Consider the following 27,991-nt stretch of genomic DNA (forward strand, 5'->3'; position numbering starts at 1 on the left):
AGGCTGATGAGGCGTTTTCAGGCGGTAGGGAGCATCCGGCGGGTCGTGAACCAGTGCAGAGACGTCGTATACGAGTAGCTTAGCAGAAGCGGCGGCTAGGAGCGCTCGGTCGCGAGAGCGAGAGCAGCCGGCGAGTGTGGAAGAGTGAGAGGATCCTCGACATCTCGACAAGGGCTCTTCTCCCACGCAGTTCGTCGTCTAGGACCGACATATAATTTATTTCTCACAAGAACCACCCAGGTATTGACGCCGACCGCCCTCCTCACTCCGCTCGAACGCCCAAGCCCTTGTACAGCTCCGTCTCGACCTTTTCCCACAAGTCGAAGACCGGCTGCCATCCGTACGGCTGCAGGTTCGAGAAGAGAACGAAACAGACGTCGTGCTCGCGGTCGACAACCCAGAAGGTGTTCTGTCGAGAGAGGAGTGTCAGCGGGTCGACGTAGACAGAGAAAGAGTCAACACACCGCCATTCCCGACCAGTGGAGCGATCCGCCACCTCGTCCTGAAGCGAGACCCTTGCCGCTGAGCATGCCACCGAGTCCCCAGCTGACGTCCTCCAACGACTCGCCACGCTTCCTCGAGAACGGGTCCGAACCCGACATCTCCGCCTCGCGCAGGTCCTGACGCTGCTGCTCGTTCGTCAAATGCGGCTTGAACATGAGGTCGACCGTCTCCTTGCGAAGGATGCGGGACGATTCGTCCTCGAGCGCTCCGCCGCGGAGAAGGGCGCGAACCAGCTTAAGGTAGGAAGGCGCGGAACCTTTGAGACCGGCACCACCGTAGCGGAACTGCCGTGAGTACGGCGTCGGACGGCGGAAGACGTAGGGTGCGTCGGGCTTCTCGGGGTCGGCGAAAGCCATGTCGATTTGCGCTTGGTTGTCGTTGAACGAGACGTCGGTGATACCGAGCGGTCTGTTCGATAGGTTCGTCAGCGCCTCAAACGGAAGGAGTGCGAGTTGTGTGTGTACTTGAAGATCCTCTCCTGGAAGTACGTCTCCAGATCCTGTCCTGAGATCTCCTCGACGATCCGGGTGAGCCAGTCGATGCTCGTACCGTAGTTCCAATGCTCGTCAGGTTTGCTGCGGACACCAGATCAGTGAGCAAGGGTCTTCGAAGTTAGGGGAAGAAATGTACTGGAACAGCGGCATCTTGTGAAGCGAGTCGCGCGTCGCGTCGAGCCCGTAAGGCGACGTCTCAATGCCCAGCTTGTCGGCAACCTTCTGGCAGTCGGGGTGGCGGAAGTAGTAGATGAAGCTGGCGACAAGGGTTTCAGTGTGCGGACATGAGCGACGAAAGGGACAACGCACCCGGCGGTGTGAGTGATGAGCGAGCGAACGGTGATGGGCGTCGAATTCTCCTCCAAGATCAGCTCGCCGTCCTTGTCAAAGCCCTTGTAGATCTTGACGTCCTTCAGCTCCTTCACGAACTTCGAGGCGTCGTCCTCGAGCGCGATCTTGCCCTCCTCGAGGAGCTGCAACGCCGCGATCGACCCGCAGAGCTTCGTGCACGAGTACATCTCCGCGATGTCATCTTGCTTGATAGGCGTGCCCTCCTTCTCGAGCTGCTCGCGAGAGACTTCGGTCTCAGGCAGGCGCGCCCAACCCGCATGCCCGGAGTAGATGAGGGGGTCATTCGAGCGCGCGGCGAGGAAGATGGCGCGTGGAACGTTGCGATAGGGGTCAGCAGTGGCTTCGCGCAGGTGCGCATCGATGGCTGAAGCGGTCGAGAGAGCCATAGCGAGAGGTTGGAGGACAAAGAGGAGGAGCGGAGGGTTCGGCGGAGATTGGCCGGACAAGTGGGGACGCGTCGAGCCGGCGGTCCGTCGCAGAATGTCGAGGGCGACGCTGAGAGCGGCGGCTGGAAAAGCGGGTCCAAAGTGCGAAGCTTGACACGAGCATCGACTCGAAGCAAAGCGGGCGGGAGGCGGAGGAAGCAAGGAGAAATGGCACTTGGCGCACCGTACTTTACACGACGACCGCACTACTCCATCTTGCGTACGTAACGCCTCGCAGATCCCGAGCTGGCCGGACTGGCTGTCCTCTTCGGTCCCGCACCGACCGCCTGCTTGACCGGCGTCGAGTACGCGGCGACCTTTTCCTGCGCGACATGCGCGGCCGAGGCGATGTCGTGCTGCGCGACGCCCGTCGCAGACTTGACCTTGTCGCCGAGGAGCTCGACGGGGCGCTCGATGTCGCGCTTGCTCGCGGAGCGGGCGTCCGAAGGGTAGACGAGCATTTGAATGGCGATGACGGCGTTCAAGAGGGCGCTGAGGAGGAAGCCCCAGAAGAGGAGCGGGTCGCTCGTCTCGGTGCGAGTGGTGAAGACACGCGCGAGGCATCCCGCGAGCGAGTTGAAGACGAGGAAGGCGGAGAGTTGGCCGGTCGAGCGGTTGCGGAAGTTGGAGAGGATCTGGGGGACCTTGGAGGAGAGCGAGATGGGGATTGTCAGGGTTTGGAGGAAAGAGAGGGTTGAGGAGGGAACGAGGGAGGTGTTGGAAAGGGCATAGGCGAGCGTCGAGAAGAGGACGACGAGGGGTGCGAGTCGGGGCAGAGTCGGGCGCGCCGAGTACGACGTGATGAGGACGATCAGGACGGCCTGTTGCCGTATGCACAAAGTTAACGGAGATCCCCAGAATGCGAGAGGAGTGAGAGAACGCACGTTCTGAGCGAGGAGGAACGCCATTTCACCCCAAGTCGAGTAGGGGAAGCCGTTCCTGACGTTGTACGCGACCGTAATGCCCGTCGCAACCGTATCGAGGACATAACTGCTCAAGCTAAGCCCCCTCGCGCTCCCGCTCCGGACGACGGTGATGATTTGCGGGAGTTTGAGGATGGCGCCGCCCGCAACCATCGCCAGGCCGAGTCCCTTTGACAGCCCGAGCTTGAGGCAGTACTCAGAGGTCAGGTCGAGGTTCCAGACAAGCGCCGTGTAGCATTCCTGCCAGGAGGAAGGGCAAGAAGGGTGTCAGTTCAAGGGATGCGCTGGAACGCCTGGTCTCCCGCTTTGAGCCGCTCGCCTGCGAGCAGCAGCACCTTGCAACCCCTCCCAAGCGCTCAGCCTTACAGCCAGTCGCCAGGAGCAAACCGCGTCTCTTCTGGAAGTCATCCTCCGCCGCCCGCCAAGCGCCCTGCTCGATAGCCACTCTCGCTCGCCCGCCCGCACTACCCAAGCCAGCAAATTCTGACAGCCCAACTGACCTGTCCGAGGAGTGCGACGGCTGGGTCGCGGATGAAAGGCGGGAGGTTGTGGGTGACGGCAGACAGCGGCTGAAGCCTGTCGGACAGGAAGGCGGCCATGTTGACTATGCTGGCGTCCCAAGCTGTTCCAACAAGCTCAGCGGGCAAGACGAGCGAATAGCCGGCGTCTAAGAGATGAGGTGGTCCTCTTCCTCAACACACGCTCCGGGCTGAGACCGTTGCACTGCTAGCAGGCTATCCCCTAGGCTTGTCGGACTTCCTGAACCCGCCCACGACCGCCCCGCAGCTCTGCTGCCTCTCATCTGTCCTCCTCGATGGCCTTCCTTCCCGCAAGTCGTGGTCAGTGCATAGGCGGCGAGTTCGATGCTCAGGGAGTTGGAACGACCCATGGTTGCGTGTGAGTACGGTCAAGAAGCGGCGCGCGGCGCTATGCGTATGGAGTTGGTTCGTTCTCCTCCTCCTCTCTGTCGAACCTCGCTTTCTTGCTGGGTAGACGAGGGCTGACCTTTCTCTCGCGCAGAACGTTGGCTCCGAGCGAAGGTGCGCTGCACTCGACTGGAGAAAGCTTCGCTCGGTACAGCTATAACGATCTGCCGCGCTCCTCCGCCGCCTATTCGCTTTCGCTGACGACGCCGCGCTTCGCTCGTCCTGCCCCAAGTCGAAGTCAATATCTACACAGTCATTCGTCACCACTGGACAGCTACCGGAGCTGAGGCTTGGCTCCCTGCTCCTTCTTGCGGTCTCTCCGGCGGGCGACAAACGCTTTCGAAGCTGCTCCTACTCTGTTCAAGTGCCGACTTTCGCCCGCCCGCACAGCTTGTTGGTCAGGTAGTCTCGCCTCCATCGATTCGGCTCTTTAGCGTCGCCGTCGCCCGCCCAGAAACGCAAATGATCATCCCTTCTTCGCTTTTGCAGGCGCAAGGACACCTTTGATTCGCAGGTTGTTCAGCTCGCCGCCCTCTCGGAAGCGATTACGACGAGTGTACGGACGGTCGACAGGCGAACGGGTCTCGAGAGGCGCGATGAGGAGTGGCTGCAAGACGCTCGTCGCGAGTAGCTCCTCTGGCTGTTTCCCGCAACGCTTAGCGAGAGTTCCTACTGCTTGAGCTCGTCTCATCGACATCTGCACGTGAAAGCTGCAGCCCTTCATCTCGAGTTGTCACCGTCTTTGAGGTGGTCTCCTCTCCCCCTCTCACCCTCTGCTTCCGCCACTCACCTCGCGCCCCTCGCAGGATGGCTACGCGTACCAGGCTGCCTCGTCAGGCCGCACAGTCGACCAACTACACCTTTGACGAGTCCGACGGGTCCGCGGACGCCGCCGGATCAGCTTCGAGCGATGAGGAGGAGTACGGGAGGAAGAGGGCGAAGACGAGCAAGGGCAAGGGTGCGTGGGCGTTCGACCAGTGTCCTGAGGCACGCTGAGCTGACCGCGGTCGACTCCGGCAGGCAAGCCGCGCAAGAGGATCAAGGGCAACGACAGCGACGAGGAAGACGAGGACGACTTTGCGCCGCGTTCGGGCGGGCTGGTCGTGCAGCTGGACAACGAAGAACAGCCCGAGCTCGTCGAGTACGAGGTCAAGCGTGTCGACTTCGGCAAACTGCTCCCGCTCGAGACGCTTCGCGAGGTGAGTCCGCTCGCTTGCGTCTGGCCTCGTCGAAACTGACCAGACATCCGTGCAGATCTTCGGCTACCTCCACCCGTCGACGCTGTACCAGCTGTCGAGTTTGAGCAAGACCTGGCGCACTATCGTCAAGTCAGACTTCATGAAGCCGCTCTGGCTCGACCTCCTGCGCGGACCGCCGACACCGAAGACCGAGTTCCAGGACATGAAGCGTGTCGTTGTCGGCTACGATGACCCCGAGCCGATCCCCTCTCTCAACGGCGACGAAGTCGAACCTTTCCGCCTTGCGACCCTCCTCTTCGACAAGACTTGCGAGGTACGGGTTCGCGTTGGCTGCGTCTGCCGATGGCTGGTTGACGCGTCGTTTTGCAGAACTGCGAACGCGGCAAGGTCTACACTTGCGACCGCTACCTCTTCCGCCGCCTGTGCTACGAGTGCCGCGACCTCAACCTCGTCCCAACGACGGATGTCGGCAAGGGCAAGACGTACCGCGACTTGCATCCTGCAACGCTCCAAGTCGTCGCGAGTACGCCACGTGAGTCATACTACTCGTCTCTTCGCCAGCACTCGCTGACGCGGCTTTTCCATCGACAGTCCCGCCGCGCGACCTTCGGTACGGCCGCAACCAGCGTTCCTGGGTCCTCATCAGTGACCTCCGCGACGCTTCCGAGACGCTCGAGCAGCTTCAGCTCGAAGACGACGCCGACTCGTCGAACAAGTATGCCGAGACGTCACTCAGCGCCAAGTCAGTTCAGAAGACGCTCGGAAGGGCGAAACGGCTCAAGAAGAGCTGGTCGACTTCGAGGGCTGAGCGTGGGAAGGCGCTGGAGGCCGAATTGACGCAGAAGTACTCGCCGAGGGTCAAGGAGTACGTTCTCGATAGGCTCGCCTCGAAGGAGGAGCACGCCAAGGTGCGCCCGCTCCCTACGTCCTACGCTCGACAGTGACTCACTCGCGCGACGCTTGTCGCACAGCTCGCCACCTGGATTTGGAAGCGCTGGTCGTCCTTGATCGACTTACAAGACGTGGTCAAGACCGAAGCCACTGCATTTGACACCCGTGTGCAGAGCTACCGCCTCGCCGCGTGCGTTTCGCTTTTCCTCAGATCCGCGGCGTCAGCTGACACGACGCTGGACAGCATCCGCAAGCACCTGAGCGACGAAGGCATCTTCCCTCCCTCGACGTAAGCCTTTTCCCGAAGCGCCCCCGCTTCTCCTGCTGATGATCAAGATTGCAGCCTCAAACACTCTTCCTGGTCCTCACACCCGCTCGTCAAGAGGACTGAGCCGCTCACCGGCGAGAGTGCGTCCGCATCCGCTTTCACACCACTCGGACTGCTGACGCTCTTTGCGCAGTCTGGAAGGCCATCAGGCCCGTCCTCTACCGCGTCATCGCCCGCTACGTCGCCCTCAACATCATCGCTCGCTGCGGTAGCCGCAAGAGGACGAAGAAGGACGACGACGAATCGGACGTTGAGGCGGCGCTCAAGCGTGACCTTCTCAAGAAACCGAAGAGCGTCTCTGCTGACGGTGCGCATGGGCGAGTTGGCGTCACATGGCGTCTCCCGAAGCTGACTTTGCCTTTCCAATGCGCCGTACAGGCTGGAAGTGGGTCCGCCCCCTCCTCGCCGAACTCCTCAAGCACGCCAAGCAGCCGGAGAAGCCCGCCGCCCCGCTGCAACAGGGACCCGTCCTCACGAAGGAGCAGCGCGAAGTCAAGAACGCCTTCTTCCGCGAGCGCTACGAAAAGGCGCTTGACATGCTCCCGTCGCAGAAGGGCCGCTTCTACGCGCCTCGCTTCGGCGAGTTCCTCGTCTGCCCCACGGTGCAGCAGCTCTACGACGACGCCGAGTTCGCGGTCGATAACTCGACCTACGACGACGACCTCGCGACGTGGGCCGAGCACCTCGACGCCATTTTCGAGGAGATGGGAGACCATGTTCTCGAGGTCCGTCTCTCGGCGCTCACGGCTATCCTCGCCGCTACGACCGAGATGAGCGCCGACGACATGGAGGATCTCGGCGCAGACGCTCTCGCCGACCCGGCTTACAACGACAGCTTCTTCACTCGCGCATCGTCCTGGGTCAACTGCGCTGACTGCGACAAGTTTGGCTCGCTCATCGAGATCCTCAAACACCGCCACGAATGTCACCCCTTGTCGTCGCCACACGCCGGCAGCGTCAAGCTCACGGCTGACGCCCCTCGTCCTCAAGTCGAACTCTCGCTCGAGGTCGCGTGCGCCTGGTCTGCCGTCCTTGAGCTCGCCAAAATCGATGCCGACAAGCCGAACTTCAAGGCGAAGGACCTCACCAAGGCGCTCGGGAAGCAGGACTTGGCTTGGGAGAACGGGCCGAGGGGCACGAAGCATCGCCAGACGTGGTCGAACCTGGTGCGTCCTCACGACTCGCTGCGGGATAGGGTAATGGAGTACTAACGCTGCTGTATCGACCAGATTGAGGCGGTCTGCAGGCATGCGCGCACGGCGCACAGGCGGCAAGATGTCCTCGCCGTCCCGGTCATCGTCCTCAGGAAGCCGTACAAGCCGCGCAGGGGCAGAGGATGGTTGTGGTAGATAGCTGCTGGCTTAATCGCGGTGCGCAGGTAGGGTGTGTCGCTTGAATCGCTTCTTCCTCTCGTTCCTCTTGCTCTGGCGAGTAACTCGGCTTTACACTTGCTTCGCTTGCGCGCTCTCCTTGCTCGTGCGCTTCCTGTGCTCTCATCGTATGGTCCTGAACTCTTACGCCGTCTCCTGTTTTGTTGTTTTATCAGCCGCCAAGCTGAACCCGCCCGCCTCGCCTCCTCGCCTCTCTTGCTTCCACTGTTCACCTCTTCGCTTCGCAGGATGGCCACGCGTGCCAGGCCGGCTCGCCAGGCCGCACAGTCGACTAACTACACCTTCGACGAGTCCGACGGGTCCGCGGACGCCGCCGGATCAGCTTCGAGCGATGAGGAGGAGTACGGCCGCAAGAGGGCCAAGACGAGCAAGAACAAGGGTGCGTAGGCATCCAGGTACACCTTCTGCGCTTACACTGACTCTGTGTGCGCTCAAACAGGCAAGGCCCGCATGAAGACGCCGGACGAGAGCGGCGAGGAGGAGGAGGAGGAGAGTGAGGGAGGCTCGTCAACGAGCGCAGCTCGGAAGAAACGTGAGTGCTCGAGTCCCGCTGGCCACCCTGCACGAGCGCACGAGTCTCACGGTCGATGTGCTCGATGTGCTCGCAGGCGGCAACCCTTACCTGCTTCCCAGTCTCAACCGCGCACGCGCGCGTTGGGGATCGCCTGCGCCAGAGCTCGTCGAGTACGAGGTGAAACGCGTCGACTTCAGCAAGACGCTCCCCGTCGAGACCGTGGCCGAGGTAAGCCAGGCCGCTTTTTTCGGATCGCAATTCGACTTACCCGTTCGTCCCCCGCAGATCCTCTCCTATCTCGGTCCGAAGACTCTCTACGAGCTCTCGTTCCTCAACAAGACTTTCCACGCCATCTTGACGTCACCCACCGTCAAGCCTGTCTGGAAGAGGGCGTACACCTTCCGCGACTTGCGCGACGACGAGGCCGCCAAGCCGCGAGGCGTACTGGCCATCAGGCTGGAGAAGAGGAGAATCCCCGCCGACCCGCAGAACCCGCAAAACAAGCTGCCCAAGTTTTGCGGCGTGGAGGTGGAACCCTACCGCCTCGCAGTCCTGATGTTCGAGTCGGCTTGTCAGGTACACGCTCTTTCCTTCCTTGAGCGCTCATCGTATCTTTACAAAACGCTCGCACCGTGCAGCTCTGCGGCGAGGACACGGTCGAGCGGCCCGACCAGTTTCTCTTCAGGCGCATCTGCAAGGAATGCCGCACTCGATCTTTCATCGGCGTCGAGGAGGTCGTGCTGGACAAGAAGTACGAAGGTCTTCACGCCGCCACTCTCAAGGTCGTCCCCAAGACGTCGGGTGCGTCGTCCCTGGCGGTCGAGGCGTCCGCGCTTGACCCCTTTCGCCCGATCCTGCAGTCGAGCCGGACAGGCGGTTCGCAGTGCGCTGCACCGACTTCGTCTACCTTCCCGAACTCTACGAGACCTCCGACATGCTCGAAGAGATCGACTACGCGGCCGACGGCGACAAGCCGTGGCGCGGCGCAGAGCTCGACTTGCAGTCGATCGGCCGGGACTTGTCGCGCGCCGCCAAGCTCGCCGATTCGTGGCGCGACAGTCGCCAGCAGAAGGCGAAAGGCATCGAGCAGCGCATCATGGCACAGTTCTCGCCTCGAGTCCGCAAGATCATCGAGCAGCGCGAGGAGAACAAGCCGGAGCGGGAGAAGGCGCGTCACAACCATCTCGGCTCTCCTGAATGATCACTTACAAGAGCTCGACGCCTATAGCTTACGCGCTGGATTGTCGCCGCCTATCAGCGCCTCGGGTATCGCGAAGATGTGGAGCGGGCAGAGGGAAGGGCGGCATCGGAACAGGCGCGTGCGGAGCGCTTCGCGCGGTGTGTCGCTTTCCTTCACTCTCTCTTGGTCACTGCGCGATCGCTGATAACGCTATGTGTCCGCAGCATTTCGCAGCGAGTGAAGCAGGAAGGAATCTTCGACCAGTACGACGAAAAGTGCGTTCCTCGTCCTCCCTCTCGGATAAGTTGTTGTTGACCTGGTATATCTCTCAGCCGTCTCGTCACCCATCCGCTGGTCGGCCTCGCCGAGCCGCTGACCGACGACGGTGCGTGTCCGCTACAGTGAGGCGCCCTTACAGCCAGATGCTGACGAGCCTCTCCCTAGTTTGGCACGCCATCGCGGCCGCCATCTACCTCGATCTGGGTCGCGCCGCCGCCAAGGACCTCATCGCACGTTCCGTCAAGGGACAAGGTCGACCTTCCCAAGCAGCCGAAGGGCGTGTCAGACGAGGGTCAGTACCTCTTCACCTGCAGCTCCGAAGTCCAGCATTGACGAGCCTTTTACCTACGGTCGCAGCTTGGGCGTACATCCATCCCGCTTTTCCGGACATCGTCGCCCGGAGTAAGGAGAGGGAGGAGAGGGCGAAGGAGAACGAGCGCGAGGAACGGGAACTCGCTCGCAAGCAAAAGCGGCTCGACAGCAAACACGCGTTCCTCCGCGACCGTTACGACGCGATCTTGGCCGACATCCCGAGCGACGAAGTCCGGGCCTTCGCCCCCTGCTTCCGCGACTTTCTGCACCTCGACAACGTCAAGGATCTTTACGACGACGCAGAGTTTGCGACGGAGAAGAGCAGGGCGAACCAGGACCTCCAAGTCTTCCAGGAGCGCCTCGACGCCGTACGCGACGAGATGAACGGGTTTGCGATCGACGTGCGCCTGCACGCTCTCAAGCTTATTCTCGCCGCCACAACCGACACGAGCGAGGAGGAGATCGAGCAGCTCGACGTTGACATACTGTCAGACCCTCGATTCGACGATGACTTCTTCCGCCGTCCGTCTTCGTGGATCAACTGCGGCGGCGACTACTGCTCAAACACCGGTCCTCTCGTCGACGTCCTCAAGCACTGGCACGAGAGGCACGAGCCGGACCTGCCTGATCGACTCGACGATCCTGTTCTCAGGTTCGAAGAGGATGAGGAGGAGAAGAACCCGAACACCTCGCCAGAGAGGCTCGTCCAGCTCTCGCTCGAGGTTGCCTGCGCTTGGTCAGCGCTTCTCGAGCTCGGGCGGATCGACGGCGATGACCCGAATGTCACGAAGGAAGATGTCGAGGAGACGTTCAAGTCCTTCAGGTTCGTCTGGGAGAACTGCCCGTCTCACAAGGGCTTTCCGAGGGAGACGTGGAGCAGTCTCGTGCGTGTGCTTCCTCCGCTCTCCGTTGTTAACGAGCTGACGGTCTCTCGGCGACTAGCTGGGCTCGGTCAAGTACGCCACTCGCGAGGCGCGCGAAGCGGGCAAGTTCCTCCCGCCGCCGATCATCGCCATGAAGGACCTCAACTCGCGCGAACGGAGGATGGCGGAACGCGATGCCGAGTGGGCGAAGAGGCGCACTGCGTGGTGAGGAGGAACGCTTGTAGTCGCTTGACGGGAACGCCGCTTTTTCTCCCTCGCCTGCAACTGTATAAAGAGAGGATACAGGCACTGCACTGCACTGTATACATGCGCGAGAAGACGAGAAACAACAACGAAAGAAAGGAACGGCGAAAAGATACAGGGTCACTCGAGCAGCTCCTTCAGCCCCTCGGCCTCTCTTGCCGTTCGATCGCGCACCTTGGCTCGGCGCGCCTCTTCTGCGTCCTCCGGTGTTGGCGGGAAGGCGCCGATGCGGGCTTCACTCGCAGGCGGCTTGCGATGTCGGAGACCTTCCTGGCCGGGAGGAGGCGGGGCTGGCGATGCGGCCGCGAGAACGTCGCGGAACGTGTAGTACAAGACCTCGGCGTCGCCCAGGATCGTCGAGAGGTCGAGCGTCTGCGACAGCTCGTTGACGTACTTGAGGATCTGCCGAGGGTCTCGAAGGTCAGCCGGGGTCGAACGAGATGCGCACCGACGAGCTCACCTCGTCAAACTCGCGCAGGTAGCGGATCATGACGTCGCGATTGGCTTCGAGGATGGCGAGGGCGACAAAGTGGTGGAAGTGGCGGCCGAGGTGGTCGGTGAAGAGGATCTCCCAGAGGCGGACCGTGTCGTCGAAGCCGAACTCGCGCTTGAAGGAGCAGAGGTACCACCGGAAGCAGAAGAAGAGGTTGAGCGAGCCGGTCTCCTCTGCGAGCGGGACGTGTAAGTGCGATCAGCGAGAGAGGGGGACGCACGAACGCACCGAGATGCCGGTACAACCCGCGGTCCATGACCCGGATCAACGACTGCAGCTCGCTCAGCTGACGCTTCATCCCGCTCTGGTCCTCGCGGAAGTTGTCGGCCTGTCGCTGCATGACCGTCTCGAAACACGAGTACGCGAGCCACTGCTCGCCCTCGAGGACGACGTAGAGCGGCGAGAACAGGTCGCTCATGCCCTGGACGTACTGGTTGACGGCCGGCGGATCGGTCTGATCCGTTGCGTCGGTCGGGGCGAACACCCAGGTCATGAGAACGTCGTGGCACGCCGTGATGTGCGCGTTCGTCGGCGGATGGGCGCCGCCGTTCTCGTCGGGTGGCAGGTCGGAGAGGAAGAGCGGGTGGGTGCGGTCGGTTCGCCGACAGTCGATTTCTGTGGCGGACCAGGGTCAGCTCGGTACCTGACGACGCTGAAGGCGGAGCGTGACGCACCGACTCGGTGGTCCTCCTCGAGGAAGCGCTCAGTCTTTTGCAGCTCGTCGTCCGCCATCCACTTGCGCTTGTTCCGCTCGTACTCGGTGCTGTGAGTGCGGTCGTCAGCTTCAGAGACTGCGATGACTTGCAGCTCGACTCACCTCTTCGCCTCGGCTATTCTCGCACGCTCTTCGCCAGTCGAAGTCCAGGGATAGACGGCGAGCAAGAACGGCCAGACCTCCTTCCGAACATCGTTGTCCGCCAGCCCCTGTCGCACGACTCGGTCAGCAGCGTACAGATGAGCCAGACACGCGTGCCCGACGCACACGCTGGAAGATCCGCCTCCTCGCCTCCTTCTCGTCGAGCAGCAGCTGCCGCGTCTCGCTGTCGAACCAAGCGTGCCACTCCTCGAGCTGGATCGGCGTCTTCGGCGCTCGAGTCGACCGTGGCTTGTGGCCGATGCGGTACGTCTTGGCGAGGACCTCGAAGACACCGGTGGACTCGCCGAGCTCTTCCTCGAGGAAAGACGAGTCGTCGACGCCGTACTCGGCTCGGCGGGCCCGCTCGCCCTCCTCGGCGACGATGCGAGCCCACTTGGCGAGGTAGACGCGCGCAGAGTCGTAGGCGCCGACACCGGCTGCATCCGTGAGCTTGCTCACTTCGCCAGGAGCGAGCGCGAGCTGTGCGATCGGCTTCGGGACGTGCTTGGCGAGCGGCTTGGCGAGAGGGTGCGAGAGGACAGTCGATGCGGCTTGCTGCGAGATCTGGCGGGCGCTGCGGAGGCAAGACGGGCGTGAGTGCGATCACAAAGCTCGAGTCAGAAGTCGACTCACCCTCGCGTGATCCGACTGAACCCGCTCAGCACGCTGAACGTCAGCGCGTCCATCCCGCCGTTCCCGCCGTCCCGCGCCGAACCGTCCTCGCCGAGCATCGCATCGGGGTCGTCCGGCCACTCCTCCCTGCCTGGCTGCGGCCTGCTCCTCGCACTCTTCCGACTGACGGGCGAGCTCTGATGCAAGATGCTCGTCCTCGCTTCCTGCTGCTGCTGCGCCCTGTCCCTCACGCGGTCCCCTCGCTCGCCCTCGCCCAACCGCCCTCGCATCCCTCGCAACGCCTCGTCCGGCACGGCGTCTTCATCCCAGGTCGGGTACAATCCACCGGCGTGCGCTTCGAGGTCGACTTTCGACGGGTTGACGAGGTAGCAGCTCGGGTCGAGTTGCGAGCGGACGACGCGGGCGTGACGCTTGAGCTGCTTGACAAAGGCTTCGCCGCCCCAACTGGGAGCCAGTGCACCGCCGGCGGGTTGTCGGGCAGAGTGAGAGCCGCCAACGCTGAGAGACGACGCGCGGCGGTCCTGGTCGAGGACTGTCGACTTGGACTCGTCGTCGTGAAAGTGGAGCGGGGGGAGGGTGACGCCGCCGAAGAGAGAGAGGGTGACGGTGCCGATCCAGGACGTAAGCGTCGGCGGCTGGACCTGGACCGAGTACAGCGAAGTGATCGGGTGGGAGAAGGCGTGCGAGCGGGGCGAGGCGAGGCCGGCGTCCTCTTCGGGACAGAACGACGGCGCGAGGTGTACGAGGACATCCGTCTCGTGTTCTGCGGGACGGGACTGGGTGAGCTGCGGATTCTGCTTGAGGTGGGAGCGGCCACCCACGTGAAGACAGCTCGACGAGCACATACGCATCAAAGTCGCGCGTCCCCTCGACGAGCTTCTCCGGAATCCAGCTGACCAAGTGCTGCCACCCCTCGCCCTGCCTCACGCGCACGATAGACAAGAAACCAGGAAGAGCCGAGTCCCGCCCCTGCTGCGACGGGTGCACGTAGACCGCCGACTTGCTCCACAGCAGTTCTGCCAAGTTTCCCTCGTCTCCAAGTGACAATCGAGCCATGTCGGCGCTTGCGGACGCCTGCGAGGAGAGCGGGTCTGTCGGTGTCGACGAGGCGGTGCCGGGAGGTGACGGAGTCGCGTCTGTGGGAGGGTGCGGCGCGAGTTGTGGCATGCCTGCAGGGTCCTCAAGCGTGTCCTGATCCTCCCTGAGCAGCGATACCTCGACCAGGTCCTCCGACTGCGCACACTCGACCGCGGATATCAGTCCGACTGATGAGGACTTGGGGGTGAGCGTGGGACGTACGGAGCGGCTGACGACGAGGTGGGACGGCAGTGGTGGTGTGCGTGGTCCTCCGCCCATTCGTGGTGCGGCTCGGAGCAGGTTGAGAGGGTTAGCGAGGTGTGCGTCGGGAGGAGAAGAGCAGCGCGAGGTGGGGAGGGTTGGGTGTCGACCATCTGGCTACGCACGCTGGTTGTGACGCTGTGCACTCCGTTGACTCTCTCTGACGCTCCTGCTATCGGGCGAACGCAGCCTCACGCCTCCCATGCTCCGCCGCCGCTTCTCTCGCCTCGACACCCCTCGCCAGGACAATGCACTCCACCGGCAGTCAACAGCCACTTGCAGCCTGCAATAGGGTTTGAGCACGTTTGCAACGGCCAAATCAAGCGCTCTCGCAAATCGCCAACACCGAAGCGCGAGACAGCACGATGGAGATGGACTGATACTCGGCCTCTCCTTTGGAACGCGGGTGTGCGCGGGGGTTCGAGAACGGCCATGGCTAGACGGCCATCCACTGCTACTTCGCCAGCTCTAATGTCCACAGCCGCAGCTCCAGGCTCGGACATCCTGGCCGGACTTCTCTCGCCGTTGTCCTGCTGAAATTCTCGAGCTGGTCCAGTAGTCCAGGACGTGCGCAGTGTCCTCTTCCGCTAGCGACGAAGCTGACATTGCCATGAGCTTGCTACTGAGCTCAACCGTGAAGCTGCGACCGACGGAATCGAAGCGCACACCACCACACGAGGCTCGTTCGTCTCGTCCCCTCGCGTTTGAACGGCGCGGAATGTGGTCAAGTACATCGAGTTCCAGGCTATTAAGGGGTACAAGCGCGGGAGAGTGCTGGAACTCGAGGGAGTAGGGTGTAGAACGAAGAATACGGAGGGAGGGATAGGAAAAAGCGAGGAAGGAAACAACAACAAGCATGAACAAGCGCCACCGTCACCCCTTACACCTCTTCGACACTCTCTTCACTCTACCTTCTACCCCCTACGCTCCCCCATCTAGACTCTAGGGCTCTAGTCGTCGTAGAAGCCCCCCGAAGTCCAACCCATCCCCTTTTTCCCGTTCTTCTTGCCCGAAGCGATGTTGTCGAGCATCTCGACGCCCGACATCTTGCTGCTGGTGCTGCGGCGCGAGGCGAAGGAGAGACCGCTCATGCGCGAGTCGCGGCTCGAGATGGACATCCTGTCGTCCTCGAAGTCGGTCGAGCGGGCGTCCTCCTCGAGCTCGACGTTGTCCTCCTCGTCCTGCGAGGGCTGCTCTGCGTAGATGCCAGAGGCGTGCGAGAGCGGGCGACTCGAGCGCATCGAGACGTCGTCGTCCGAGTCGATCTCGACGATCTTGCGCGAGCTGCTGGCCTCTGCCGAGGTAGTCGAGGGAGCCGACACCTGCTTGTCGCGAGCGGCCTGCCTCTCACGAGCCCAGACTGCGTAAGGGTTCGTCGAGGTGGACCAGTCCGTCGAAGGGGGGTTCGACGTCGTGCCGGAGGTCGAGGGCGAGACGTTGTACGAGACAGGCTCGGCTTGGATTGAGGCAAGCGTCTTGCGGGAGGTGGGTTCGACCTTGAGCGAGTCCTTGTTGACCTGGACAAGCTTGGACGTCGACGCGCCGGACGAGGAAGCGACGAAAGCGGGAGAGGTGCCCGACTGGATCGAGCCAAGCGCGCTGGGCGAGGACGAGGCGAGCGCGGACGAGTAGTCCTTGATCTTGACCGGCTTGTTCATCGAGAGGGCGGCGGAAGAAGCGGCCGAGACGCTCGAGTCGTCCTCATCCTCCGGCGAGGTCGACTCCTTCTCCGACTCGCTCTCGTCCTCGCCGCCAGCAGCACGAGCAGCACTCGTAGCCTGCTTTGCCGCGCGCTTCTTTGCCTTGTCGCGCTGCTTGTTGGCGCGCTTACGGCTGTACGAGTTGTCAAAAGACTTCTCGTCCTCGAGACGGTCCTGGATGAGCTTGACGAGGTCGACGAGAGGCTCGGTCGAGTCAAACGCTTTGTGCGTCTTCTTGTCGTCGGCGCGGATCGTGATGGCGTCCTCGTCGTCGTCGTCGATGTAGTCCGCGTTGGCGAACTTGCGCGACGAGATGTAGGACCCATCCTCCTTCCTCGTCCCCGCCTCCTTGCCCGTCTTCTTCCTCTCCGCTTCCCTCTCCGCCATATCGCGCTCCTTGGTGAGGTTGCGTCCCTCGCGGTTGTCGGCCGTCGCGGAGTTGAGGCCGTCGCGGGGCTTGAGAGGTGTCAGCTTCGTGACCCAAGTGTTGTGCGGGTCGTTCTCGTCGTCGAAGCCGACATGGATTCGATAGGCGACGCCCTTCTTGATCTTGGAGCCGAGAGAGTCGACGAGGACGATATTGGCCGGGTTATAGATCCGCAGGTGCACCTTCTTCCCCTTTTTGTCCGTAGCCCGGATCTGCAGACAGCAGCACAAGTCAGTCACTTTAAGCTCGCCGAAGAAACAAAGGATATGTCCGTGTAGAAGCGGCGAAAGGCAGACGCACGATGCGGGTTCCGTCAAGCAGGTCGTGCACGACACCACCCAGCTTCGTGTTGGGGTCTTTCTCGGCAGCCTTAGCCATGCGCTCCGTTGTCTGTCCTCCGCAAGCATATCAGCGAGATGCCCGGCGCGAGCGCGAGGAAGAGAGTGGACGCACAAGCACAGACTTGTCCTCCATCGTCAACCCCGCCTCAAACTCCTTCAGCCCGTGCGCCTTGTCATACCCGATCTCTTCGCAGGTCTGCAGGTTCTTCTGAGCCGCACGCAGCCTGTCCTGCTCCGAGTAGTTCGGACTCGCCGACCCGTGACCGTAAGCGGATGCTTCGCACCCAAACGCGCGGTTGAGTGGGTGAACGGCCTCGTCGCGCTTGTCCTGCTTGTAGTCGTCGAGACGATCGTTCTCAGCCTCCCAGTTCTTGACCTTGGCCGGCATCTCGCCCTCGGAGCCGTTGCCGAGTTCGAAGGAAGGCGAGAAGGACATCTTGATGACGATGCCCTCGAAGGCGATCGTGAGGAGGACGATGAAGGGCGAGGGGAGGTTGAGAGAGCGCGTCGCCGCGCCGATGACGAACGCAATCCAGTCGCCGTTGAACTTGGGGTCGTGCTTGTCCTTCAGCGTCGGGTCGAAGGCGATTCTGTAGAAGTACTTGTCCTCCTTGAGGCGCTTTCCTCCCTGCGAGCGCAACGGAAGGAGATCAGCAACGGACGCGGGATCAGCAACGGACGCGGGAAAGGAGGAGGAGGCGGGCAAAAGACGCACGAAGTGCCCCTGCCAGATCCTGTAAGCGAGTCCGCCTTGCTGGCCCTGGCCAGCCGTCGTCGATATGCCGCAATAAGACGCAAGCGCGTGGCCGATCTCAATGAAGGACGTGCCCATCGCGCCGTAGGCGCCTCCGTTCTTTCCTTGCTTCGGAACGGCGATGAGGTTTTCGACGTCGACCTTGGCGGGCATCTCCCCGAAGTGGAGCGAGAGCAACACGCCGCGAGTGGCGTGCGCAGCAGTCGATCCGAGCGAGTCAATCATGCTGTAGCACGACTTGACCAGGACTTGGCGCGAGGGAAGGTGTCCGAAGAGTGGGTGCAGGCCACGCTGGTGTCCTTGGTCGAATTCGGGGTGGTTCGACCGGTCCGAGACGTCCTGTGCCGTACTCTCGAAGATTGTGGTGAAGAGTGCGAGGCGGTCGGACGGGTCGGACGGGACGCGCGAAGGGGAGAGGTCGTCTGGCTGGCGAAGCTTCGACTCGAAGGCTGCAACGGCATCGTCAGCTAGAGCTCGCGTAGGGAGGAGTGTAGAGAGGACGCACAAACACCGCCGCAGTCCTTGAGCGGCTTGAGCACCATGTCCTCGTCGGGAATGGTGTACTTAGGCGCATTCGGGTCGGACGAGTCTGTCGTCAAACCGCTCGGTCAGCTGGGCGCATCGTTGCAAGCCAGGGAGGAGGACGCACGAATCTTGACGTAGTAGTCGACGAGGTCCGCCTCGCTCTTGCACGCGTCCAAAGCCTTGACGATGGACGGCTTGGACTTCCATCCTTCGGTGGAGATGGGCTTCGCTGCATCGCGCCACGAGCATGGTCAGCACGCGAGAGAAGCGAGGAGATCGCGAGCAACGCACGAGCAGGGGGAGCGACGTCTTGCTTGACTTTGTCGGTGACCTTCTTTGCGACAGCGACGACCTCCTGCTTGCCCTTCTGGACTGCCGACGCGATCGCCGTGCCTGCAGACTTGACGGACTCCTTGATCGACTTGGCAGACGTTGAAAGCGAGCCGGCCGGCGTAGAGGTCGACGAGTTCGGGTTGGGAGGAGGAGGAGGGCCAGCTGCGAGCGAGACGAAGCGAACGTGAGCTGACGCGACCGGACCGCGCGTAAAGGGACGCTAGGACGCACACGAGGCCTGAGGGACTGCGCGCGAGGCAACGGCGCGTGTGAGCGAGGCGCGACACGTCGGGCGAGGACGAGGACGAGGATGAGGACGCACTCGACTTGGGCTGCTTTGAGAAGAGCGTGAGGAGCGACTGCTGCCGCGGGTCAGGCGGTGCAGCCTTCTTCGCGGGTGCCATCGTGCGTGTGTGTGCGAGCGAGTGGCGAGGAGGAGAGAGAGAGAGGAGGTCCGCGCGCGTGGGAGAGGAGGTTGGGTGCGCTGCACGATGCTAGGTGAGTGGACGAAAAGAAGGACTTGCTTTCACGAACGCCAGTCGTACAGTAGCACACGCTCGTCAGCCAGCGAGACGAATCAGCGTTCGGCGATCCTTACTCGAGGCGCAAGCTGAGCGGAAGGTTGAGAAGGTCGGTCGTCGACAAACTCGCTCCCTCTCGCCTCGAGCGGTCGAGCGAGACCTGCGAGAACACACAGAAGAGTCCTTCGTTACCCTGGATGAGCGCCGCCGCGTCTACATCTTTGCTCCGAGACCCAGCGCGAGCTTGACCTCACTGCGGACCCCATAGTCGAGCATAATCTCTTCGCTTCCCTGTTTCCGCGAGCGCGAGACAGTCAGCAGGCTGTAGAAGAGTCTTGCTGAGCTCGGAGAAGCTTGACTCACCCCAGGGATCGCGACACCCTTCACATCGCGCCGAATCCGCTCGACCCTCTCGCCAACTCCTCCGCGCGTGTGTCCGAGTCCGCCGAAGACCTGAACCGCCTCGCGAGCGACCAATTCGAGCGTGATCGACACATGAGCCTTGAGCAGCGCCGTGATGCCGCCGAGTCGCTTGTTGCCCTCCTCGTGCGAGAGGTTCTGCGAGGCGTAGATGATGGACTGTTGCGCGACAGGTCACCGCATCAGTGAAAGCTCTTGCGTTCGCGGGGGAGGGCAATTAGGCGAGGGGGATGAAAGCGAACGCACCTCAATCCAAGCCTGCTGAGCCTCGACGACTCGCGCCATGTGGGCGAGCTGCGATGCGAGCGGGTCAGTACGAGCACAAGCGAGTGCAGTGGAAGCGGACGAACCTTGTTCCGGATGACCTCGGACTCGAGCAGTTTCTTCTTGAAGACGACGCGGCGAGAGGCGTGCGAGAAGGCGTCCTCGATGCAGACGCGCGCGAGCCTGTGGCCCACCAGTGCCACCATGACTCGTTCGTGATTGAACTAATATAATTGACGAGGGAGCGAGATGCGAGAGAGGGTAATCAGGAAGGGAGAGCGAGGTCGAGGAGGAAGAGGGAGAGTCGGGCGATTGCCGCGGGTGGGCGAGTGCGACGGGTCGTCGGTGGAGTGTGTGAGTCGCCGTGAGTGGGAGAAAGGGGAGAGTGATGGAGTCGAGCGAAGGAGACGGTCAGCAAGTTGTTCGCCCGCCGTCGCAACTCGCACCTCGCAAGGTCAGCTCGAACTCGCAGCCCGACTCACGTTCGTCATAATCATCTTGAACCCCTTGTCCTTCTCGCCGATCAAGTTCTCCACGGGTACCTTGACGTCCTGCCCTCCCAAACCCAGTCAGCCACAAACCCCATCGCAAGTCCCGTCTACGCACCTCGAACGACAAGAACGTGGTCCCCGCACAGTGCTGACCGCTCATGTACATGCGACGACGCGTGACGCCCTCAGTGTTGGGAATCAGGAGGAACGAGATCCCGTGCGTGTCGCCTGCTTTGCCAGAGGTGCGGACGGCCGCGGTGAAGTAGTCCGAGTAGATCCCGTTCGTGATCCACTTCTTCGTCTGCGGGCACACACAGCGAAGAGCGATTCAGTCGCGGCTTAGAGGGCCTGAGAGTCTTCGGGACGCACCCCGTTGACAATAAAGTGCTTCCCGTCCTCGGACAACTTGGCCTCGGTCGAGAGGTTCTTGACGTCACTTCCCGCATTGGGCTCCGTAATGGCTAGGCAAACACGCTTCTTGCCGCTGAGGATGTCGGGGAGGACGCGGTCCTGGAGCTCCTGCGAGCCAAAGTGGTAGATGGGCGGGCAGCCTGCGCAGGACCGAATGCGTCAGCGGGGATTCAGCGGAAGTTCAGGTAAGCTCGCGCACCGATTTGGAGACCGCCAAAGAGGCCTTGACCGACGCCGAGCGAGCCGTTGCGGTGGAGCTCGTCGATGAGGATCGCGTCGTGGCTGCGTGCAAGGTCCCGGTCAGCTCGCTCTCACACGCCAGAACGCTCTGGCACTCACAACCCGTCCCACTCCTCGACCTTGACGCCGCCAAAGACGGTTCCGTCCGGCTTGGCCCATTTCTTGGGGATCTTGGTGCCGAATGCGAGGCAGGTGACGATGCCGTCCTTGGCTGCTTGCTGGTACACGGCCGGGTCGACCGACTTTTTCTCCTCTTCCCACTCGTAGGCGACGTCCATGATGTGCTCTTCGGCCCTGTGCGCGAGAATGGTCAGTCCGGGTGAACGGGGTCGCTCTCCTTGCCGTGCCCGCCGCCGCCGTCCCACCCAGAGAGAGTCCTCCTTCGTCGCTTGAGTACACGCGCGCACCCTCTTGAGCCCTGCCTAACGAGTGAGCCCATTCCCGAGGAATATGTGGGGGGAGCCAACTCGCTCCTCGACAGCGACAACTAGCCCGAGCGAGTGCACCGACTCACCATTCGCGTGCTGCCTTCCTGAGCCTGTCGTGCGACTCGTTGTAGTACGGCGATGGGAGGTCCTGTGTGTAGAGAGTGTGAACCGGGTTCGGGAGAGAGATGAGGTTGAGCAGACGCACCCTGCAGTGGGCGGGTTCTGCGAACGGTACGAGTGATCCGAATGTCATCCTGCGAGTGTGTTGGTGTGTTCTGCGAGTGCCACGAACGAGTGTGAGAGGTGAGAGCGAGGTGCCGGGTCCCGCCAGGCGTCGAGCCGGAGTGAGCGAGCGTGCCGAGCGGCGAATTCGATGGCGGCAGCGGCAGCAGCGGGCGCACTCGGCGCATTGCTACGCACAGCACTCTCACTCGACCCACACATCCCAGCCAAACTCGCGCAACGGAGCGAGGTCGCGACACCGCTCTCGTCCTGGACACGACGTGCGTCCTCACTCGTCCTCGGGCGCTCGTGGGCTGACAGGGTGTGCGTTGCCGTGCAGTACGCGAGGGACAGTTGCTCCTGGCACGCGGAGCGAACCCGTACGCCGCCGGATCGTTTCACGGACCGCCCCTCCTTCTCGCGCTCGCAGGACCCCTCACCGGCGACACGAGGGCGGCGCGGTGGGGGAGCTTGGCTGCGTGGATCTCGGCAGACTTGGGGACAGCATGGGCGCTCGCGCGGGTCGCTGAGCGGAGACAGAGGGGTCCGCTGTCGGCTGTCGAGGGCGAGACGAGGTGGAGTGGAGCGCGGGTTGCGGCGATGTGGGTTCCCGTGCTGCTCCTTTGCACTCTGAAGAGTTGGTTGACCATCTGTGAGCGCCCGCAGATACCTCTTCCACCCGTTCTCCATCTCGACGACCCTCGCTCGCTCCAGCACGACCTTTGCCAACCTCTTTCTCGCCCTCGCCATCGAGGCGGCCGTGTCAGGTGCGTCCCAAGAGTCTACCGCGCCGACGCCGGACTGACGCGGACCTTTACCCGCGCAGGCTCGGCCGTCCAGACCGCCTTCTTCCTCTCCCTCGCGACGCATCTCTCCCTCTATCCCGTCCTGATGCTCGCTCCCCTCCTGCTCCTCGTCAGTCGGCACTCTGTCGACCCCTCGAGAAGCACGAACCGAAGAGCGCTCGGTCGGACGGCTCTCACGGGCGTCGCAGCGTTCGTCCTGCACCAGGCGGTCCTGCTCGGCGCGAGTCGGTGGTGGACAGGCGGGTGGGAGTTTCTCTCGAGCGTGTATGGCGTCATGTGCGTCCCGGCGTCGCTCTACAACCCTCGCCTCGCTGACGCTCGTCCCGCGCAGCCTCACCATCCCCGACCTGACGCCCAACATCGGCCTCGCGTGGTACTTTTTCATCGAAATGTTTGATCACTTCCGCTCCTTCTTCCTCGTCATCTTTGCCCTCCATCCGCTCGTCTACGTCGCGCCCTTGACCATTGCCTACCGGTGCGTCGCGCGTCCAAGCCGTGCCATCGCGCCTCGATTCCCTCTGATCCGAGACTCCCTCGCAGCCGCGACCCGCTCTTTGCCGTCGTCGTCTTGGTCGGCACGATCGCGCTGCTGAAGAGCTACCCCTCATTCGGCGACTGGGGCTTCTGGCACGCCCTCCTCGGCTGCTACTCCGAGTTGCTCCCCTGTTTGTCCTTACTCTCGCTGCTCTCCTACTCAGCTAACTCGTCCCCGCTCGCAGACACCTCCTCGCCCCTCTTCCACTCGCTCCTCCCGCTCCACGCCCTCCTCCTCCTCCCCTCCTTCTCCCACCTCTGGCTCGTCTCCAACTCGGGAAACGCAAACTTCTTCTACGCGTCGACGCTCGTTTGGGCGCTCGGGATGGGTGTGGGGGTTGTCGAGGGGATCAAGGCGAGGGGGAAGAGGGAGTGTTTGGCGGGTTTGGCGGCGGAGGGGAGGGGGAAGGTGAGGAGCGGGGAGTGGGTGGTCGTGCAGCGGTAGGAGGGCGCGCGTGTAATCACTACGGCATTAGACTCAGAGTGGACGAGGGAACTTGGATTTCCATGCGAGCCAGAGCGAGAGACCGGAGGAGGATTCGCAGGCACTTGCCCTTCGTCTTTCGAACAGCGCTCCTTCCTCTGTCCCCGCCCTTACCAAGCCTGACGCCCGGAGCAAAGATTGAGAAGCATCGCTGTTCTTTGCGAGGTAAGGCGCTTGAGCAGAGAAGAGCGGAGTGGGCGTCAAGCACAAGTGGTTCGAAGCGCGAAGCGGGAAGATTGCGACGTCGCAACGCAGTTCAGTGTGTGACAGAGGATCATTGCTTGCGGGAAGAGAGTGGAAAGAGACACGAGAGGAAGGGCGTGGCGAGATTCTCGGGTCCTCGTTGCTGTGAGGGGGCGGGATCGCAGTCCGTTGAGCGCCTCCTCGTCTCCCACCTGCTCTGGCGAGTCGCGCTTCAATTGCCGGCCTTGCCCGCCTCTCCTTGGGATGCTTCGACGTGTCTGAAGCGTGAAGCGCGCGTAGCAAACGGGAACGGACCGAGCCACGACCTTCTCAAGCGCGGCATCCCTCACTCTCCCACTCCAGCGAGGGTCTCCCAAGCTCAGCCAGCTTCCTTGCCAGCCATCTAGACATCACTCAAGTGCACAGAAGCACTCACTCTGACAGCAGTAACCCCGGAAAACAAGGGCAGCTTGTGAGCGCTCAGCTGTCCTATTGCTTTCACCGCAAAACGCGGCGTGATGGCCGAGTGGTCTAAGGCGCTGTCTTCAGGCTTTGTACAAGCATGATCGGCAGTCAGAAATGGCGAGGGTTCGAATCCCTCTCACGTCAAGCTTTTGCTGGAGGAAGTGAGGAGGAGGGGGGGCTGGTGTGTTGCTCTCTCCCCTTGGTTCACTCAGCCTTTCCTTTGGCTTTCCTTTTTTGCTGTTACGCCCTACTCTAGTCAGGGTCTACAACCTCAGAAGAGAAGAGGCGGGAGCAGCTGAACATCCTGGGGACAGGGCGGATGAACTGGGTGAGGAGGAGGAGGAGTCTAGGAGATGATGTTCAATCGGCTTCTCCAGCACTTCCTCCTGCTTCAACACACCCTTGTCAAATCTCCGCAACTTCCCTGCCCCCCCCCCTGAACCAGCAAACTGCCCCTACCCTCTCCTCCTGCTGAGCCTGAAAAAGGCGTCCATGGCCGCAAAAACCTGCTTCCTTCTGTGTCAAACGCCTTGTGCCGCTGAGAACAGTCCCAACTGTACCTGGAAGTGAGAGAAGCAGGTCAGCAGCTTGCAAACGGAAGGAGCTGGCCCAGTTCCTCATCGCCTCATCTCGTGCTACTGAGCCAAGTTTGAGGGAGAGATCTGGTACTCACAGCTTTGAGAGGAAGCAACTGCACTGTTCTTGAAGTGCACTTGACAACTGTGTTGAGCCTGTGTGAGAGGAGAGTTAGCCTGGCTTTGAGGGGAGAAGGTGAAGAAACAGTGGTTGGTCTCCAGCTCTTCCCCCCGCTCTTCCTGCTCCAACCCACGGTTCCCCTACTTGACCTTGGGAGAGCGACTGAAGCTGTGGAAAGCAGAACAGAGTCAGTATGAGAGCGAGAGGAAAGGTGAGAAGGTCAGCTTCACCTGCAAAGCGAGATCTTTTCCTCCTCAAACACTCCTGGCTCACTCCACAGCACTGTTCCCACTCTTTCTTAAAGCCACTCCACGACCTCGACCTGTCCCAGCCTGAGAGAAGCAACTTCTCCCACCTCTTCCTACTCCCCAGTCATGCTCCCCAAAAGCAGCTCAAACCACCTTCCTTTCCACTTTCCCACGTTTTCGTACATGTGAGTGACTGTGCTGTGCCTGTAAGAAGCGAGAGTGAGTGTGACAACGGGGAGAAAGGGAGGGGAGAAGCTGGAGAGGGAGAGACAGTCCCCCAACTCACCAGCTCGCAAGCTGGCTGGGCGCCAGCTTGACACCGCACTACTTGAGGCTGCGAGAGTGATCGTCAGTCACTAGGTGCAGATACCAGCAAGTTGGACTGCGTGAGGAGGAAGAGAAGGAGGAGAAAGCGGACCTTGTCTGCTCAAACTCCCTTTCCTTCCGCTTAGAACGGAGACAGCAAGCACGCTCAGACTGGACTTGACGCTGTGAGAGAGAAGCGAGGTTAGCCAGGCGGTACTTGAAGCGAAAAGTGCGCATGCCTCCTCCTGCAGCCGCTCCTTCCCAGACTCAGTCCAGGAGAATCAGCCCAAACTCACTCAGTTCCTGCTCAACCGCCCTCTTCTAGACGTCTTTGACCCGTGGAGAGTGCAAAAAAGTGACTCAGCTTGAGAGAAAGTGGAGCGGAAGTGTCTGACCAAGTCGAGAGAAAATGAGCTGCCGAAGTCCAGCCTGCACACCAACTGGCTTCTCCTGCTCTTCCCCCTCCTTAAAGCCACCCTTTGATACCGGTCGCAACTTCTCAGCACAGCCCTACCTGAACTGAGCAAGTTTGATCCACCCTCCCCTCCTCCTAACCCTGAACACCAAGACCAAGTCCGCAAAAACCTGCACAACTCACCCTCAAAACACTTCGGCCCGTCAAATTCACTCTCTCCGCTACCAGGACGTGAAAGAACTGAGTCAGCAGCCTGCAGACTGAGAGAGCTGGCCTTGTCCGTCCTCATCCTGCCTTGAGCCAAGTTTGGGGGGGGGGGGGCAAGTTGGACTCACGAGTTTAAGAGAGTGTGGCAGCACTTGTTTTGCGGTGCACTTGGCGAGGGTGTTAAGCCTGTGTGGAGAAGGAGTCAGCCTGCTTTTGAGGGGAGAGGGGTGAGGGAGAGTGGCTCAGTCTCCATTCTTCGTCCTGCTCTCCCTGCTCCAGTTCCCCACCTCCCCTCTCCTCTGGACCTTCAGAGGGGCGCTGAAGCTGTGAGAAGCAGCACAGAGTCAGTTTGAGAGCGAAAGAGAAGGTGAGAAGGTCAGCCTCACCGGGAAAGCCAGACCTTTTCCTCCTCAAACTCACCCAGCTCACTCCCCAGCACTCTTTCCACACTCCCTTGCACCCACTCCACAGTCCCACCTCGAAAGAAGCGAGTTTTGATCGTCCTCCTGCTCCTCCTGGCCAAGTCCCCTAACCCTAACCCTAAAACCAGCTCATCGGCTGGCAAGGTGGCACTTTGACAGCTTGACACAGCACTTGAGCCAGGCTACTTGAGATTGTGGATGATATGGCTAGTCGATAGCTGCAGGAGTCGAGTCAGTGAAGCAGGGGAGGGAAAAGCTGACTGGCAAGCGAGAGTTCCGCGGCCGCAGGCCCGCCTGCCATTCTTGACTGACTGCCCAATCATGCTTGTACAAGCCTTAAGACAGCGCCTTAGACCACTCGGCCATCACGCCGCGTTTTGCGGTGAAAGCACTAGGACAGGTGTGGGCTTACAAGCTGCCCTTGCTTTCCGGGGTTACTGCTGCTAGAGTGGGTGCTTCTGTGCACTCGAGTGATGTCTAGATAACCTGCAAGGGAGCTGGCCGAGCTTGGGAGACCCTGGCTGGAGTGGGAGGGTGAGGGATGCCTTGCTTGAGAAGGTCAGGGCTGAGTCCGTCTCCCGTTTGCTTTCGCCTTGCTGTACGCATTAGAGACAGTCAGCAATCCTTACAATAGCCTCAACAAGCCTCAAACGCAGTCTCTCATTCAGACAGCCAGAGGGAGATTGAGTGAACCAAGGGGAGGAGAGCAACACACCAAGCCCTCCTCCTCCTCACTTCCTCCAGCAAAAACTTGACGTGAGAGGGATTTGAACCCTCGCCATTTCTGACTGCCGATCATGCTTGTACAAAGCCTGAAGAGTTGGGCGGGCTGACGCCCGCAGGAGGGATTGAAGTGGCGGGAAGGTCAAGTCTTGAGACGGCACAACACTTCAAACCGGCTGCGTTTCTTGACCGAGTCGAGCACACGGGTCATATATTCCACCGTGGCAAAAGGACGAAGCCCCGGGAGACCACCAGCAGGCAGGAGAGGCAAAAGAAGTGACAGCTGTGAGGTTCGAACTCACGCGGTTTCCCATTACGGTTTCTAATGTCCTAAACGTAACGCCTTAACCACTCGGCCAAGCTGCCAGAGCAAAAAGTAGGATTTGCAAGGCTGGGAGACGTACATGTCGTCTCCCCAAGTTGAACCGAGTAGACCCGGCCAATTTCGACGGTTCTTGCGGCTGCGGGCTGCAGTTTGGCACGCCTGTCATCGTCCAGTGTAGAGATGATTAGCGGCATTGAATCGCCAGATGTGCGAGCACACCCGCCTCGTCAAAGTCCTCCCCTCCTCAGCTTGACCTTCTCAACCCGGCGCGTCGGCAGCGTCCAGCTCGCGCTTGGCATCCTGCCGCGCTGCTGAGGGCTACAGTCGAGGTGAGCCATCCTCCTGTGCAGTCTGACAAGCTCCAGCGGTCGCCAGGGAGCACGACTTGCGTCCCTTCCCTCACCTCAAATGCCAGTTCGACCCACTGTTCGGTTCGCACGGTGACGCCTGCCTGAAGAACACGCGTCCGAGGGGCGTGTTCTTCGGTCGATGGAAGGGCGCGCTGCTCGATTCCGATTGCCCTTCAAGCCGTGGGATCGTCGCTGTATCTCTGGTTCTGCCAGTCGCTCGAGCGCCGCCTCGCTCCTCGACGCAATGCGAGCACTGTAGCAGAAGAGTACTAGCAAGTACTACAGCAGCATAGCAAGAGAGCACGAGAAAAGCGCACGCTCTCCGGCTCGCGACCGGGGTTGGGACAGGGGGCGAATTCGATCTCGCTGCGACCACAACTCGCGTTCACCGCGACACCGCTCACGAAGACTGCTGCTGGACACTGCTGGACTGGCTGAGGACTGCCACACACAACGCTCACACGCTCGAACAACCGCCGGCGACCCCTTCGCCAGACTCCCACCTCCTCGGCCCGTCACCCAGCACAGCACAGCACCCGCGCCCTCGCTCTCTCGCGCGCTCGCTGGAAGAGTGAGAGGACGTGGC

The 27,991-nt window shown here is 61.6% G+C and overlaps 8 protein-coding genes across 8 annotated transcripts; 3 read left to right on the plus strand and 5 right to left on the minus strand.

The window, feature by feature from the left end:
- Window positions 1-262: 262 nt before the first annotated feature.
- Window positions 263-1,735, minus strand: RHTO_01619 (beta-lactamase; the record flags this gene model as incomplete). The annotated part of the gene is made up of 5 exons (XM_016415300.1): window positions 263-409; window positions 465-912; window positions 969-1,079; window positions 1,135-1,254; window positions 1,308-1,735. 5 exons carry the CDS (start codon window positions 1,733-1,735, stop codon window positions 263-265), a joined length of 1,254 nt encoding a protein of 417 aa, XP_016272678.1.
- A 245-nt stretch (window positions 1,736-1,980) lies between these two features.
- Window positions 1,981-3,296, minus strand: RHTO_01620 (mannose-p-dolichol utilization defect 1 protein; the record flags this gene model as incomplete). Its single annotated transcript, XM_016415301.1, has 3 exons — window positions 1,981-2,595; window positions 2,659-2,937; window positions 3,198-3,296. The coding sequence occupies 3 exons, from the start codon at window positions 3,294-3,296 to the stop codon at window positions 1,981-1,983; spliced, it is 993 nt and encodes a 330-aa protein (XP_016272679.1).
- Window positions 3,297-4,430: 1,134 nt separating this feature from the next.
- RHTO_01621 (F-box domain, cyclin-like domain containing protein) lies at window positions 4,431-7,390 on the plus strand (the record flags this gene model as incomplete). Its single annotated transcript, XM_016415302.1, has 11 exons — window positions 4,431-4,581; window positions 4,644-4,822; window positions 4,878-5,135; window positions 5,192-5,354; window positions 5,414-5,730; window positions 5,794-5,903; window positions 5,958-6,002; window positions 6,057-6,121; window positions 6,175-6,348; window positions 6,420-7,207; window positions 7,271-7,390. The coding sequence occupies 11 exons, from the start codon at window positions 4,431-4,433 to the stop codon at window positions 7,388-7,390; spliced, it is 2,370 nt and encodes a 789-aa protein (XP_016272680.1).
- A 270-nt stretch (window positions 7,391-7,660) lies between these two features.
- RHTO_01622 (F-box domain, cyclin-like domain containing protein) lies at window positions 7,661-10,809 on the plus strand (the record flags this gene model as incomplete). The annotated part of the gene is made up of 12 exons (XM_016415303.1): window positions 7,661-7,811; window positions 7,872-7,964; window positions 8,041-8,174; window positions 8,232-8,522; window positions 8,585-8,747; window positions 8,807-9,063; window positions 9,175-9,284; window positions 9,351-9,401; window positions 9,459-9,511; window positions 9,571-9,684; window positions 9,763-10,601; window positions 10,660-10,809. 12 exons carry the CDS (start codon window positions 7,661-7,663, stop codon window positions 10,807-10,809), a joined length of 2,406 nt encoding a protein of 801 aa, XP_016272681.1.
- A 155-nt stretch (window positions 10,810-10,964) lies between these two features.
- RHTO_01623 (GTPase activating protein) lies at window positions 10,965-14,182 on the minus strand (the record flags this gene model as incomplete). Its single annotated transcript, XM_016415304.1, has 9 exons — window positions 10,965-11,246; window positions 11,305-11,510; window positions 11,566-11,952; window positions 12,012-12,100; window positions 12,155-12,261; window positions 12,320-12,767; window positions 12,827-13,589; window positions 13,648-14,059; window positions 14,126-14,182. The coding sequence occupies 9 exons, from the start codon at window positions 14,180-14,182 to the stop codon at window positions 10,965-10,967; spliced, it is 2,751 nt and encodes a 916-aa protein (XP_016272682.1).
- A 932-nt stretch (window positions 14,183-15,114) lies between these two features.
- RHTO_01624 (uncharacterized protein) lies at window positions 15,115-18,648 on the minus strand (the record flags this gene model as incomplete). Its single annotated transcript, XM_016415305.1, has 9 exons — window positions 15,115-16,503; window positions 16,592-16,681; window positions 16,745-17,260; window positions 17,348-17,835; window positions 17,892-17,975; window positions 18,036-18,140; window positions 18,203-18,406; window positions 18,476-18,490; window positions 18,567-18,648. 9 exons carry the CDS (start codon window positions 18,646-18,648, stop codon window positions 15,115-15,117), a joined length of 2,973 nt encoding a protein of 990 aa, XP_016272683.1.
- Window positions 18,649-18,978: 330 nt separating this feature from the next.
- RHTO_01625 (acyl-CoA dehydrogenase) lies at window positions 18,979-21,272 on the minus strand (the record flags this gene model as incomplete). The annotated part of the gene is made up of 11 exons (XM_016415306.1): window positions 18,979-19,056; window positions 19,129-19,344; window positions 19,432-19,479; window positions 19,536-19,673; window positions 19,932-20,000; window positions 20,056-20,241; window positions 20,310-20,491; window positions 20,551-20,633; window positions 20,691-20,885; window positions 21,106-21,167; window positions 21,225-21,272. The coding sequence occupies 11 exons, from the start codon at window positions 21,270-21,272 to the stop codon at window positions 18,979-18,981; spliced, it is 1,305 nt and encodes a 434-aa protein (XP_016272684.1).
- Window positions 21,273-21,392: 120 nt separating this feature from the next.
- RHTO_01626 (phosphatidylinositol glycan, class U) lies at window positions 21,393-23,026 on the plus strand (the record flags this gene model as incomplete). Its single annotated transcript, XM_016415307.1, has 7 exons — window positions 21,393-21,522; window positions 21,582-21,843; window positions 21,908-22,008; window positions 22,068-22,323; window positions 22,379-22,522; window positions 22,588-22,712; window positions 22,767-23,026. 7 exons carry the CDS (start codon window positions 21,393-21,395, stop codon window positions 23,024-23,026), a joined length of 1,278 nt encoding a protein of 425 aa, XP_016272685.1.
- Window positions 23,027-27,991: the final 4,965 nt, after the last annotated feature.

Source organism: Rhodotorula toruloides, assembly GCF_000320785.1.
Source record: "Rhodotorula toruloides NP11 unplaced genomic scaffold Scaffold14, whole genome shotgun sequence".
In the NCBI taxonomy this organism is placed as follows: domain Eukaryota; kingdom Fungi; phylum Basidiomycota; class Microbotryomycetes; order Sporidiobolales; family Sporidiobolaceae; genus Rhodotorula; species Rhodotorula toruloides.